Source organism: Atractosteus spatula, chromosome 9, assembly GCF_055471065.1.
Source record: "Atractosteus spatula isolate fAtrSpa1 chromosome 9, fAtrSpa1.hap1, whole genome shotgun sequence".
NCBI lineage: Eukaryota > Metazoa > Chordata > Actinopteri > Semionotiformes > Lepisosteidae > Atractosteus > Atractosteus spatula.
This window is the reverse complement of record NC_142714.1, coordinates 5,052,515-5,067,061: the sequence shown is the minus strand read 5'-3', so window position 1 is coordinate 5,067,061 and position 14,547 is coordinate 5,052,515. Positions and strand designations below refer to the sequence as shown.

At 41.1% G+C, this 14,547-nt stretch overlaps 1 protein-coding gene across 2 annotated transcripts; it reads left to right on the top strand.

Annotated features, from left to right (window-relative positions):
- Nucleotides 1-5,364: 5,364 nt before the first annotated feature.
- On the top strand, nt 5,365-13,846 carry srp54 (signal recognition particle 54). Of its 2 annotated transcripts, none has more exons than XM_088924973.1 (17): nt 5,365-5,430; nt 5,828-5,992; nt 6,097-6,196; nt 7,597-7,688; nt 8,204-8,288; nt 8,395-8,499; nt 9,233-9,299; nt 9,383-9,440; nt 9,667-9,817; nt 10,096-10,244; nt 10,852-10,952; nt 11,315-11,401; nt 11,680-11,753; nt 11,948-12,056; nt 12,470-12,640; nt 12,946-13,041; nt 13,416-13,846. In XM_088924973.1, the coding sequence occupies exons 3-17, from the start codon at nt 6,119-6,121 to the stop codon at nt 13,505-13,507; spliced, it is 1,515 nt and encodes a 504-aa protein (XP_088781099.1). In that variant the 5' UTR covers nt 5,365-5,430; nt 5,828-5,992; nt 6,097-6,118; the 3' UTR covers nt 13,508-13,846. The 2 variants fall into 2 exon arrangements, with proteins under 2 accessions (XP_088781099.1, XP_088781100.1); XM_088924974.1 differs by lacking the exon at nt 5,365-5,430 and adding an exon at nt 5,608-5,742.
- The last annotated feature ends 701 nt before the right edge of the window (nt 13,847-14,547 follow it).

The following is a 14,547-nucleotide window of genomic DNA, read 5'->3' as shown; positions in this document are numbered from 1 at the left end:
ATGATCTGAAAGATCGTTTTTAAACCTTTCTAGTTTATTTCAGAACTGGGGTTTTTCTCTGCCTGCTGATCTGTTCTGTGATTAAGGTCATGGAAAATACCATTCCAGTCTTTAAAAACTGCAAGGTAGGTACAGTGACAACTGTGTATTATGGGTCAGAGGATTTTGTCAAAATGATTCTACTTCTGTATGTCTGGGTTGCTCCTCCTTTACACATTAATCAATACATTTAGAGAAAGTGAACATCATTTGAAATTTGCGCATTGTCAAGAGGCATATTCTTCAACTCACTGTAATCCACATTTACAGTTTAAATATGCAACGGCTGTATAGTATGTCAAGCTACATGTGAGCACAAAACTAAACAGACTTTATCTTAGTGTTTTACTGTGGACATGTAACTGGAAGGTTTGTGGGTTCAGGTCCTGACTGAGGCTCTGCTGTTATGCCCCTAAGTAAGACATTTCACTCAGACGTCTGCTGTAAAATGCTGCCCCACTCTATATATGGGTGCACATACTGTATAAGTCACTTTGGACAAAATTGTCTTCCAGATAAATTAATAATAACAATATGGCTGATTTAGAGAGAGGGTGAAAAACTCTGAAGCATTTTTGAGGAATGTGGCACAGTACTTACTGAGATGTTAAGTATCGTAGGATACTGGACCTGCTCAATACTGGGACTGGAAACCTTGAAGGAAGACAAGGTTGTTCCTGTATAGTAAATGGTGTCAGTGGATCAGTAGGTGGCGCTGTTCTCTATGGAGCAGGATTTTCAAATCAGTGCCCCAGTATGTTACTGCTGCTGGAGGTAAGGTCCTTTGAGGTCCTGACTACTCGATCTTTAAAAAATCCCGTGGTAATGTTTGTAACAGTAGAGGTGTTAACCATGATGTCCTGGCTAAATTCCTCTCTAGGCTTACAGAGTTTGCCTTTCCTAAAATGTCCCCTTAATTCAGCTGCTGAATTCACTCCTCCCCCTGATCCGCTGTGTAGCGGGACAGCTGAACAGCCCTCAATTGGGTGTGCATACAGTTACAAACAATAATGAAATCAATTAAGGGAAACATTCCCCCTCCCTGTGACACTTGTATGATGATGCTTTGACGAGTTCCCCTTTCAGAGCATCACTTCCTGATTCACTAGATATTCATCAGCAGCAGTCCATCAAGAAGAGGTGTTAGTGGGACCAGTAGGGGGCGCTCACCCCATGGCCTGTGTGGCTCCTGGTGTCCGAGTATAGTGTTGGGGACACTATCTCTGTAAAAAAGGTGCTGTCCTTTGGATGAGATGTAAAACCGAGGTCCTGACTCTCCATGGTCATTACAAATCCCAGGGTGTTTCTCAAAAAGAGTAGGAGTGTTCACTCCAAATTTCCCACTGGCCTTTACTAGTCATGGCCTCCTAATAATCTCCATGTATGAACTGGCTTCATCACCCTGTTCTTTTCCCCGAGGAGAACTGATGTGTGGTGAGCGTATCGCTGCACCTCGGCTGCTGTTGCATCATCCGGGTGGGGCTACACATTGGTGGTGGTGGAGGGGAGTCCCCTTTATCTGTAAAGAGATCTGAGTGGAGCGTCCAGAAAAGTGCTGTATAAGTGTTAGGAATTATTATTATTGCTGTTGTGTCTTATGTCTTTCTTCAAGTTTATTGACATAAACGTCCATGCACTGGACAAAAAAAAACATAAGAAGGCTAAATAATAGTGAAGAAACCTGTACTTTATTGCCAAAACACAGAAGACAGCTGGGTCTATTTTCATAACACATACAGGGGAGAATGTAATCACTGTAACTGTAACCTTTGGATCAGCAGTGACTCTAAGATTTACAGTTTGCGACACTGCTTTTCATTCTGACCATGCTTAGTATTCTACCTGAGGAAGTGAACGTTTTTGGCATGTGCTGTATGTGCCCCACCTAGACACACATCAGCTCCTGAATAACCCACAGTGGGCAGAAAGTGAGATTTATCTTGCTGAATGTGACTTTAATGTGAACTGCAAGAATTTCATGCCGCATTTTGCTCAGATGATGCTCATAGTTTATCAGGCAACCAAGTTGGCTTACTTTTTGGATAATGGCTTAAAACAACTTTTCATTTTGATATATTTTAATTAAAGCTAATTTTATGAGCTGCATGAATCTCAGCAGAAAATTCAAAATTGTCAACGTTTTAAAATACACAAGAAACAGCAGAAATGACCCAACGTGTTTACCTGTGTCCCATAAATACTCACAAACACAGATGATGATCACATTTGCATTGTGAAGAGAGAAAATGTGGGAAAAAATGTGGATATGGATGATCTAACGAAACAAAAATAGATGTGTCAAAAATGAGCATTACTGCTTTTTCATGCTGCATATATAAATATATTAACTGATAATTTGTAGATGAATAATTTATAGCACAGTGGTACAGGATGATCATTATCTGTTTGCCAGCTGTGATGACTGATAATGTGCTATTTAATCATAATCATAAATCTTATTTTATAAATCATAAAAGCAGACTCTTGATACATTTAATAAATGATTAGTCCACAGTTTAAAATTCCTCTGCAGAACAAAAGAGCCTTTAATCTCAGTTCATCACATTTTGTAAATTGGCAGATATGTGAAGATGAAGAAAGCCCTGTGCATTTTAATATGTAAATTGATCTGAAAGTGCAAATACTGGTTTGTGTGTCTTATTTAATGAAGGCCTGTCTGTGTAATTGTGCTTACTTGGAACAGTTCTCAACGACAGTTTCCAAACTGGCCTTGGCGACACACTATATGATCATGATGTGATGGACATAAGGGAAATGTTCTTACTCTACTACTCTTACAGTTCATATTGTAGGATGGCATGTGTCTTACAACAGAGGAAGTAAGAGGAGAATGCTTTACTCCTGGCCTTCCTTATGAATAACTGTTGTATTCACTTTGTGCCATAAAGTGTTTTAGACAATATACCTAAAACCAAAACCTAGATTCGGTCGGTAAAATGGTACTTCCTGCCGGAGCTTGAAGAACTCTGCAATAATATTCCCTTCCATCCGTTACTATGTGCTAGAGAGAATGATTAAATGAACCACTAAAACATAATTACTGTTAGTGAAAGTCTGATGCAGGCAGAATATTTGGCCTAGAAATCAGTTTTATTCTTTTTTACATTTGCCTTGGAGATGAAAAAGAATGGTTAATTACAATTGGTATGTTCTTTCTTTTTTTTGCTTTTGATTTGGTTATTGTTTTTTCTCTGCCACAGAGAGAACTATATCACATATTTAGTCATTTTTTAAAATGACTATATCTAAATAAAAAACAGCAGGTTTATTTGTTTTATCCTAGAACTAGAAAACTAAGAGTAATAGCTATGGCTAAAATTACAAATTTCCTGCAAAATACGATACAAAAAGTCAATAGTCCCAAGACATGCAAAGGCACAGTGCCTGGCCTGGAGTCCGCCTCATGGTGGATGAGATCTATAGAGAGAGTGTCCATCACGAAGCCTTCAAATAAATAAATGAGTGAATGAGCTTGTACGTGCAACCGTATAAAAAAAGACCCCTACCAAGAGGTGAGACTCCGAGAGATCTGCAGCTTAACCAGTAGCTCCTGTTCATCTTCCCCCGCCTCACACCGAGAGTCCAGCGTCCTCATCATACAGGAATAATGAACATGAAACAGTGGGCAGAGGATTCTGCAGAATTTCCACATGCACGTAGCACATGGTCAGGTAAGTGGGTTGTGACAGAAAATATCAGAAAGACAATATCAACATATGACACCCTCTTGGGTGAGCTCAACGCTGCAAGGCAAAACCTGAAATAAAGATATGACCCTCTGGAAGAAGAAGAATTGGAGGCACTTTTCTATATAAAGTGTTGTGGGAATATTGAACAAGCTACCAGGCCTTGTTGCTGAAGCTGATTCTGGCTTCTCTCAAGAAATAGCTGGATGAGATCTTGGGATGAATTGGCTACCAGCTACCGAACACGCTAGACGGACTGAAAGACCTCTAGTTTGTTACCTTTCTTATTTCTACTACTGTTCCAACGTGTGACGAGCAGGAAACATTCAGGGCCAGGCAATCGTTCATCATTAGAACAAACACAGAACTCATGTCAGAGGCATCTGATCTGCTTCCTGCTGTGGTTCTCAAGATCAAAGAGTCCCGGGTGACAGTATCACATAGCAGCCTTGTCTAGTGAAGGAGCTGAAAGAGAGAGTGCTTCAATGGGATTTATTGCTCTCGTTGTAGAGGAAAAGTCAAATCGCATCTCTTGTTAACGCAGCTGTAGTGGTTACATCCAGAATGTAGCAGACCAACAGCCTTGCATAAAGTATTTTCTTTAGTATTTATATTCTTATTTTCAGTTCAAAAACACAATATCTTTTACAACCTGCTCTGTTAGGTGTACATCCAATACAGGTGACTAGAGGGCTCAAATGACCACTGCCTAGACATCCAGTTATAATTATTGCTTGGATTTGCATTTCTATAGCATATTTAATCCCACAGCAAGTCCATATAGGAGGGGACCCACTTCACCAGCTATTCTAGTCCAGCAGCTCCGCTGCACAACAGACCAGGTAGGAAGAACCAGACCTTCTTGGGCTTCTCTACAATGCAGTGGAACACATCGGTATTGTTGATATAATTTTCCCCGTAATCATCCTAAATGAAAGAATAACGTGACTAGGAAGAACCCTCAATAGCATATTTTGTGCTACACTTAGAAAGTTATTATAAATCGCCCAAGTTAACAACAGAATCCCAGAACTATGCAAATAAACCTGGTATATACGGACTAGATACACTCAGTATAAAACAACAACCAAATAGGAGTTCAGCGGTTTTTATTGCCTTTAAGGAGTCTTACCAGGGTCCGCTTAAGACAGAAAATCTTTTTTGCAGTTTACTTTTTTTCCCCATGATCACTAACTGTTGTTAAAATTAAAAGACCCATTCGTCTAAAAATAAATGTACTCTTCGCGTCACACTGCTCAATAACACAAGCATTGCAATTTGCTTTGTTTTAAAGAAGTGAAACAGCAGGTTGATACTGCTTAAGGTAGACATATTGTAGTCGCTGGAAGTGTAGGCACAGTATGGCACAGCTCAATCGTACTTTTTGTTAACATTGAAGGTACTTTATTTATATGAAAATAAATGTGCCACAAATCATTTTGAATTACTTAACACAAATATGGTAGAATTATTTTTAGTTTTAAAAGCATGCTTAGTATATATGTAGTACTGCGTTGTACCCAAAATACGTTTCAGTATATTAATGAACCCAAAAGCTACATTCCACCTTAAAACTATGCCCCTCCCCCTCGTCGACAGGGGGTGGGCGTGCCTCTGTGACCCAGGAAATACAAAGTGGTTCCTGGGGCATCTTAGTTTATGGTGACGTTTCTAATGTGCTTTGGTAAGGGACCAGGTTTTAAGTGTTTATTGCGGTAGTGTAAAAGGGGGCGATTTCCAATTGTGTTCTTGGGAGTAGACCTTTTTAAAATCGGGATTTCATTTCGAGGGATTTTCGCCCACAGACAAATGGCGAGAGGCGATATGGTAACGTTTTTCGAGGAGGCGAATCGGTAGTGGGCTGTGCTTAGGGTGGCCTGTTTACTGGGTCATCACACATCTGTTCCGTGACTCCCACCACGGATGGGTTTCAGTGCTGTTTACCACTGTCCGTGGTTGTGTTTGTTAAGCGCGCTGCTTGTGTACTGCTCGCTGGGTACGTTTAACTGCGGGTCCGTAACCTGTAACGTGAGAATGGCGACTCGTGTGGTAACTTGATTTGTGTCTTTCTGCTCTAACAGCCGCTCCAGTAGAAGGAGAGAGTCGAGCGCCCGTTGTTTTCTCCTTCTCTCCGGCTGATCGCCAGACGGCTGCGGTCTTGGATGGACTGAGAGGGTTTCCCTGTGTTACTGCAGCGGAGCAGGACTGTACCGTTTAGACTTGCTTTAAATCGGCACGTTTTACAGGTACGGATAGCTGCATGGGGGAAATAAACCGTGTGAACGCGAACTGCTGAAACGTCTGTGTCTAAGAAAAAGGCAGGTAACTTATCTTCATTCTTCTTCCCTAGGGTTTTTAAAGAAGCAGCCAAAATGGTTTTAGCAGATCTGGGACGAAAGATAACCTCGGCGCTGAGATCGCTGAGCAATGCTACCATCATAAATGAAGAGGTAATTTCAGCGTAATGTCAAACTGCGGCCCTGAACACAAACAAGTAGTTTTTCTTTCCGTCTTAAAACGCATTTGAAATCACTACAGAAGGCAGCAAATTCTGCCAGGTACTCCTGTGGCGTGTGTGTTGCCTCTCGTTGCTCGTAGCGCAGCTGTAGTTTGGGTACAGAAATGTCTCGGTATCAACAGGAAATGGTTGGAGCTGTAACTGGGAGTTACAGCTGGAGCACAGTTGAGTGTTTAATAGTTAACAAATGTACGAAGCGGATCGTGTGTCCACAAAAACAGGAATTAGTCTTGAGAACAGCTGGATTTCAGCTTGGTCGTCTGTAGAACTTTTTTAAAGGTTACAGTGCGCTTCTTACGTAGTTTTAAAGCCATCTTATGTGCTTAGCTGTGAGAACTTTATATGTGAGCATGGTTGGAATTTTTTGTACAGCACCCTCTGATTGTATATTATGAGTTACCTTCTAAAAGCTTTTGGTTTTAGTCAAAGGCTCTTGCATCAGGCCACATGAAGTACATTTTAATGTACACACGTGAAAATCCTCTTTCAGATCTCAGCAGTGATTACAGTATCTGAGCATATCTAGTTTTTATTTGCATGAACAGTTGAAGATGCATGTGCCCAAGTAATAAAAATCAGAACTATCTGATTTGAACGCAAAGCTGTACGTCCACGTTTATAACAGATATTGAAGGATAGTGACAAAAGACAAGTGTAGTTTGTTTTTAGAGTGTAACATATTGCTTGTTTGTTGATAAAATGCCATTGAAACTTATTTCATGTAGTTTCCTTGAGATGTTATCTGTTAACAAAGAGATTATTGATTTTTGTTGAAGCAAGTGATTTATATTCTGTCCTTTTTTAGTAACCACTTATTCCTTAGTATTGGCAGACAGGCTGAAAGTTGGGACCTTGAGTGCTTTAAATCAGTTGCAATCGGGGACTTAGCTTGATGTGGCAGTAACAGTTACATTAGAATTTTTTTTTAATTCATTTATACTCCAACTTCCTGAAATCCTTTCCGGTAAAGTGATAATTATTCATATTAAGTTCCTGGAGCGCTCCGGTGCTACTCTAAACTAAACTCTTTAATTGTACAATCATGATATTTGTAACCTGGCTCTGATGTGAATAAAGAATGACTGTACCTTTAATGAAGTGTAGGTTATGAATAGTCAACTGTAAAAAAACCCAACAACAAACAATCAAATTGATCTTTGCTTCTGCCTAAGAAAATAATCAGACAAACTGACAAACAGTAACCTGACAAACACCAGAAGAGACCAGGCCCTCGGGGAATTGTCACCCCTGTTTCAGGTGCACTTGCTTGGTTTCGTTGCTCTGTTGGCCACAGAGCAGCTGCTGCCAATGACAAAGCTGACTTTCTTGCAGGTTTTAAATGCTATGCTGAAAGAAGTTTGTGCTGCTCTACTAGAAGCAGATGTAAACATAAAGCTCGTCAAACAACTAAGAGAAAATGTCAAGTAAGTGGCCCACTGGAAGCCTTTAACTTGATTCTTTCCTGCGCGTATGTTTTAATTACCCAAGCATTTTTGAGAGTGATTGGGGAAAAGTCCAGAATGTCCCGTTGGCATTAAATGTTATTGAGTGCTGCACCACCTGTCTACCATAACACACTGCATCGCCTCACTGATGTCCTAGTCTGTGTAATTGTCGGCTTTACTCTTTTTTTTGTACCTTAAGCGTCTTTGTTTTGTGCCTTGTCTGTGTGAGAGCTGTGTATAAAGTATGTTTTAATGGCTTTGATCAGGCGTAAGCCTAACTTTATAGAGGAAATAGCTGCCTGAACACTGCGTGAGGGTGCTGACCCTTTCTGCTTGGTGGTGTTAAGCTGCTTTTGCAGTCGCCCTCCAAAGGCTTTTTGGGTGCTGCTGTTTACGCTTCCAGCGGCGGCGTGCCTCGACCTTCACGTGTATTACGAAACCCATGGGCTGTTCGAGAAAGAAGTGCCCCACACCCCTAAACTTTTTCATTTCAGGTCGGCCATAGACCTTGAAGAGATGGCCTCGGGCCTGAACAAGAGAAGAATGATTCAGCACGCTGTGTTCAAGGAGCTCGTGAAGGTACGTTGGTTTCAAGACAGTGTGTTCTGAGGAGATTTATCCAGCAGGGTTGGATGAGGTGGAGAAGTTCTGTTGCGATGCCTTTTTTTGTGTGTTTGTTTTCCAGCTAGTGGACCCTGGAGTCAAAGCCTGGACACCGACGAAAGGGAAGAACAACGTGATCATGTTTGTGGGTCTGCAGGGCAGTGGGAAAACCACCACATGTTCCAAGGTACTGCTGAATCGAATCAAATCAAAGTGTATTTATCAAATGCACAACAATACAGCGTGCAGCAGTAGCTGCTGGCAATTAAATGTCTTTTCTGCAATCTCACAAAAATCACAAAATTAAGGTTACGAAAATAAGGTTACATAATAATAGAAATTGAATAAAACTCAATGTAAGTAGAGCTGCTATGTGTCCATGGTGTATGCAATATATACAAGTAGTGCTGTTAGCTGAATACAGTGAAAACTGTGTGTCCATGTAGCCGTTACAGGTGATTTGCTAAAGGAGCTACAGGTTGGCTATTTAGCAGTCTTATTGCCTGGAGGTAGAAGCTGTTCCGTAGTCTGCTGGACTTGGACGGAATGCTTCGGTACCGTTTACCGGACGGTAGGAGGGAAAACAGTTTGTGACTGGGGTCCTTGAGAATGGACCTGGCCTTCTTCAGACATCTAGCTAGTAGATCTCCTGGGTGTTTGGTAGCTCACAGCCGGTCATGAGCTGCGCTGACTTCACCATCCTCTGCAGTACTTTGCTACCCCTGGGAACCAGGCCCTGGAGCCCCAGTCTGCTGCATTGTTTTTTCCAGTGCCCCACGTGTCTAAAGAATGGTTTAGTCTAGTTCAGCGCTGCAGCTTAGAACCCAGAGACCCTGAGATGGATGCTGGCATCATGGTTTAAGAATGGAATCACACTTTGTTAAATAATCTTCTCATTCATTTTCTATGTATTTTTTTAGTTGGCTTATTATTACCAAAGAAAAGGCTGGAAGACTTGCTTAATATGTGCCGACACATTCAGAGCAGGTAAAATGATTTTTCCTGACTTTAATGCTGCGTGTTTCTTTTTTTCCTGGTTGTACTTCACCAACATTCGTTTTGCTTTTCAGGTGCTTTTGACCAGCTGAAGCAGAATGCAACAAAAGCTAGAATTCCCTTCTACGGGAGGTATGTCCTGGTTTCTTGCCTCACTTTCTACTTAGTTCTTTTTGCAATTTTCTCGATCATATCTAAAATAGTTTCAGAATATTGATGCAAGATTAAATTTGTGCAAGAAATGTGATGTTACCAGAAATTTATCTTCATGCCTTCTGATTTGAACATCATTATTGGAATTGGGGGGGGGGAGGAGCACATTGAATTAACTTTTGTCTTCTTTTTTTTTATCCTCCAGTTACACAGAGATGGACCCTGTCATTATAGCTTCAGAAGGTGTTGAAAAGTTCAAAAATGAGAACTTCGAAATAATCATTGTGGACACAAGTGGTCGACACAAACAGGAAGACTCGCTTTTTGAAGAAATGCTTCAAGTATCCAATGCTGTAGTAAGTAAATGGACAAAACAACTCAGTATGTTTTCATTCTGGTATTGCAGATCAATTTAGTAATGCTGTTTTAATAAACATGTACTTTTAGAATCATTTTACTGTCTTTTCAATAGTAATTTATAATATAATGTACTAATAACATTAGCCTAAAGTGGACTGTTTGGAATTTATTTTACTTGCCAGCGTATAAGCCTGATATTTTAGTTTCAGATCTATACTTGAAACGGGAAAATGCCCACAGTACAGTTTGCTAGCGGGATCTTTTTTTTTTCCAGCAACCTGATAATATTGTGTACGTAATGGATGCCTCGATTGGGCAAGCCTGCGAAGCTCAGGCCAAAGCTTTCAAAGACAAAGTAGACGTGGCCTCTGTTATTGTCACAAAACTGGACGGACATGCTAAGGGTGGAGGTGCACTCAGTGCGTAAGTAACCTTTATAAAGAGCTGGGCTTCAGCCCCAAAATATATCTGTTTCTTTAGACCTCATGCTGCAATCTAGTGATAAGGCAACATATCAGCTTTGGAGGACTCTGCTTAGGATCTGTTAATATTTGTTTTAAGACTCTGCTTCAAGTAGTGAGAAGTTTGTGTTGAAAGTTATGTGAATTGCATCTGTAACCAGTCTTTATAGTAACAAGATGAAACTCTTGTTGTGTAATGTTTCTCCTTTCGTATCCAGAACGATTTACAGTCTCGGCAAAAGCAACAGGCTTGTCTGCTGGCGTTGTGGGTGTGGTGGTTGTCCAAGCTCAGCAGGCTGGTTCCTTGGGATACTGAATGCAATAGTTTTGACTACAAACTCCGCTATTGCTGTGATTTTTAAATGTCATCCGTGTCTTTTGCCATTTGCAATGGCAATCAAAATTGCTGTTACGGAAGTTGAAGAATCTTTTTTTCATTCCTCACATGTAATAACACATTTTCTTTAAACCCAGAGTTAAGCTTATTTTTTTGTGGCATCCTCTGAATCCTTAGAGTGGTCCAAAAAAGAATCATGGAAAAGTCACAAATTCACCATCCCCTTTTTCAGAGTCGCTGCTACCAAAAGTCCCATAATCTTTATTGGCACTGGAGAGCACATTGATGACTTTGAGCCATTCAAAACACAACCTTTCATCAGCAAGCTTCTGGGTACGTATTGCCGTTTTCCCATCTACTCGCCTGAGCTCATGGAGACAGCACTAAGAGGCAGTATGAATTATTTTTCCGGGAATACAATGAATAAAATGGATAAAAAAAAGTGAAGTTACTGGTTAGGAATTAGATGTCAAGGTGAGTTTTTTAACCCAGTTAAAGGTTCAGAAATCTGAGGAAAACGAGGAGGAATTGTTTCCCTTTCAGACCATGGTGAGGTGACGTTGAAAGGGTGTTTGCAGGAGAATCGATAGGTGATTTTTGTACATGGAGTATGATTTGTTTTTGCTTGTTTACAGTGTTGTGAGACTGAAGCCTTGTGATATTAACTGTAATAATGTCTACTCTGTTGTTTGCAGGAATGGGAGACATTGAAGGTTTAATAGATAAGGTCAATGAGCTAAAACTGGATGACAATGAAGAGCTAATAGACAAGCTTAAACATGGTAAGACTTCTGTCATTCTGTAGGAATCCAAGCCAGCATTCACCCCAAGCTTCAGTAAGGGTCATGATAAAGAAATAGAGCCACACTTTCCCCTTGCAAGAAACACCTCTATTTTCACCAAAATCCAATTTTATACAAAAAAGTACATGATATTTTCTGAAGGTGGCGTTCATATATGAAATTTTTTGCTTCATTTCATAATCGGATATTTTCCAGACACAAATGAATAGTCAGTTATGTGCAGCATTTAATTGTGTTCTTTTGTTTCGTTTCCTTAGGGCAGTTCACTCTGAGAGACATGTATGAGCAGTTTCAGAATATCATGAAAATGGGGCCTTTCAGCCAGATCATGGTAAGAGCCGTCTTGAAGTGTGAAATGTCTATGGAAATTCAGGGTGCACTGTGAGAGACTGCTTTCTGAACAGCTGTGTTCTGTTTTTGGAGTTTCGGAAACATGTCTTAAGTCAATAAGATTTCGGCCCTTAATGAGTAAGAGATTATTAAGTTTCTTTAGTTTCTCAATGAGGTCTGAACTGCTTTTTGCAGGGCATGATTCCAGGCTTTGGAACAGATTTCATGAGTAAGGGCAATGAACAAGAGTCCATGGCCAGGCTGAAGAAACTCATGACCATCATGGACAGCATGAACGATCAAGGTAAGTAATGTACGTGGCTCCTAGGTATCAAAGTGAATTTGATACTTATGAGCCATAAAAAAAAAGTATTTTAAATGTGTTTTTAATTGCTTTGAATTTGCAGTATGTTTTATGATCCCGGCTGATATCTGCGATCTGAGTATTTTAGTAGAATCCATGGAATTTCTGTAACTTTTGGCAACACCATCTAAGTGTTAGTCACTTCTAAAGAGAGATCGCAGCAGCCTAATCGTCCCGATCAAGTTTCCTTCATGTTAGTGTCCTTGATGGTTTTGAGTAGTTTAGCACTGGCCTTCTTAAACACTGGGCATCAGTGCAGATTGCACAGCTCTGGGAAGTCCCTGTATACGGTAGAGGCTCAGGCGCCCGGTGTGGCTGAAAATGCTCATCCTGGGCCTCCTGCTCCTCTGCAGAGCTGGACAGTAAAGACGGCGCGAAGCTGTTCAGCAAGCAGCCCACCAGGATCCAGCGGGTGGCGCGGGGAGCGGGCGTGGCCCCGCGGGACGTGCAGGAGCTGCTGACACAGTACACCAAGTTCGCCCAGATGGTGAAGAAGATGGGCGGCATCAAGGGGCTCTTCAAAGGTACGGGCACAGACTAGCGATCGGGCGCACGGGTGAGACCCCCTGGCACTGTCGGACGGCTGTGTGATGCGTTGTGTGCCTGCTCGCACAGCCACACAATCATTCTGACCAGCATTCACGGGATCAGTACGTGAGCACGTTTATTCCCAGTTAAAGACCACATGAAGAAATGACTAATTCAGTTCATCTGTTTTAAACTGCTTTAAGTAGGTCTCGGCATCTTCTTTTATCTCGTCAGTTGATACCTGTCAAGTCTTATTGCAGTAGGATGCAGTGTGTGCTGATGCACATTCCTCTCTTCACAGGAGGTGATATGTCCAAGAATGTCAATCCTTCCCAGATGGCGAAATTAAATCAGCAGATGGCCAAGATGATGGACCCCAGGGTTCTTCACCACATGGGTATGCCTCTGTCATTGTCTTCTCGCATGGCTGATGGCCACCTCTTGCTCCTGAAGCACCGCAGCGTTCGCGGGGACGCTCCTGTGCACAGAGCTTTTACTCCAGTTTGTAAAGAGAAGACGAGCAGATTGCATTAGGGAGCTTTTGCACGTGTACCTGTGTGGGGCGAGACATGGAATCTAACTGTGAACATTTACCTCTTCCCCGTAAAACAGTACAGCAATTCAAATTCCGAACCGGGTTTGTCCTTGTTCGTGTTCTTATAAGGGTTGAGTGACTGAATTGTGAAATCGGCGGTTTTCCGGCTGATATTTAGAAATGTTAAGTTTGTGTAGTGGAAAGAGCTACATTTTAAATTGTGTCTTTTCCTTCAGGTGGGATGGCTGGCCTTCAGTCCATGATGAGGCAGTTTCAGCAAGGGGCGGCTGGGAACATGAAAGGAATGATGGGATTCAACAATATGTGATACTGAAGCCTTAATCTCATGCGTTTAATGTCATCTTTATTCACACGCTGAATAAGTGGGGTTTTTTTTTTTTAGAATTCACTTCCCAATTTTTGTGAATTGGTTAATAATAAATGCACAAATTTATTTGTTTAATAAGAAAACGGCAGTCTTAATCTGGATCCATGGGGTTCACGATTGGGATACAGTTTTTTGCAGATTGTTACATCTGATAAACTTTACGTTTGGCTGATTTGCAAGAAGTAGAATGTTACTAGTGGAAAATGCATCAAATGAGACTAGTTTGTGACAATATTTTGTCATAAAATGTGTTGTATAATAAAATTTGTATGGTATGCATTCTCAGTTCGGTGTACTTATTTGGGAGAGGGGGTAGAATATTTTTTTTAAATGTTGACTTACTGTACATTCAGTTCTGGAGCAGAGGTAAGCAGAGCAGAAGATTGGCTCGCTTTGGTCTGTGAGTGGGGGGGGGGGTTGTGAAGTTCTGCTCCATTCACCTTCATTCAAGAGAAAAATTGAGTTATTCTGTAAAAATATTTTTGAATGAAGTCTCTTAGAGCCTGACGAGACCTCTTTGGAGCATGGTCATCGAGGGGGGAAAAAAACTGGTTTGGAGGAAATGGTTTTAGGTCATGGAATAAAACGGTTCAGGCATCATTCTCCCTTGAAAGTGGGATGTTTTTAAGCACCTTTTTATGCTTCAAAGGGAGGATGATATACAGTTGATGCTGATAATTTTCTGCTGTCACGTGTTTCAGAGTGGTTAAAGCTCTAGAGCAAACCTTCATTTCTGCCGGGGGAGCAGGTACAGTCGACAGTGATGGGCGCACTGATGGTGCAAGGAAGGGGTTTGATGTGAAATCCAATGTTTATTTACAACTATTTACATTGTTATTCACAAATCTATTTCCAAAAAAAACATTGCGGGTTGGGAATTGAACCTGAGGTGGAAGTGGTCATAACGCCCAGGGGCCATCACAATATATGATAGTGAGTAGTCTGTACTGTGTTCATGTAGTACTGATGCTCGGGTAAAG

Excerpts from the sequence above, each read along its gene's own strand:
- srp54 (XM_088924973.1), top strand. The coding sequence starts at position 6,119 with ATGGTTTTAGCAGATCTGGGACGAAAGATAACCTCGGCGCTGAGATCG. Across the intron at positions 7,689-8,203 it reads CAACTAAGAGAAAATGTCAA|GTCGGCCATAGACCTTGAAG; the intron begins GTAAGTGGCCCA and ends TTTTCATTTCAG. Across the intron at positions 8,500-9,232 it reads AAACCACCACATGTTCCAAG|TTGGCTTATTATTACCAAAG; the intron begins GTACTGCTGAAT and ends GTATTTTTTTAG.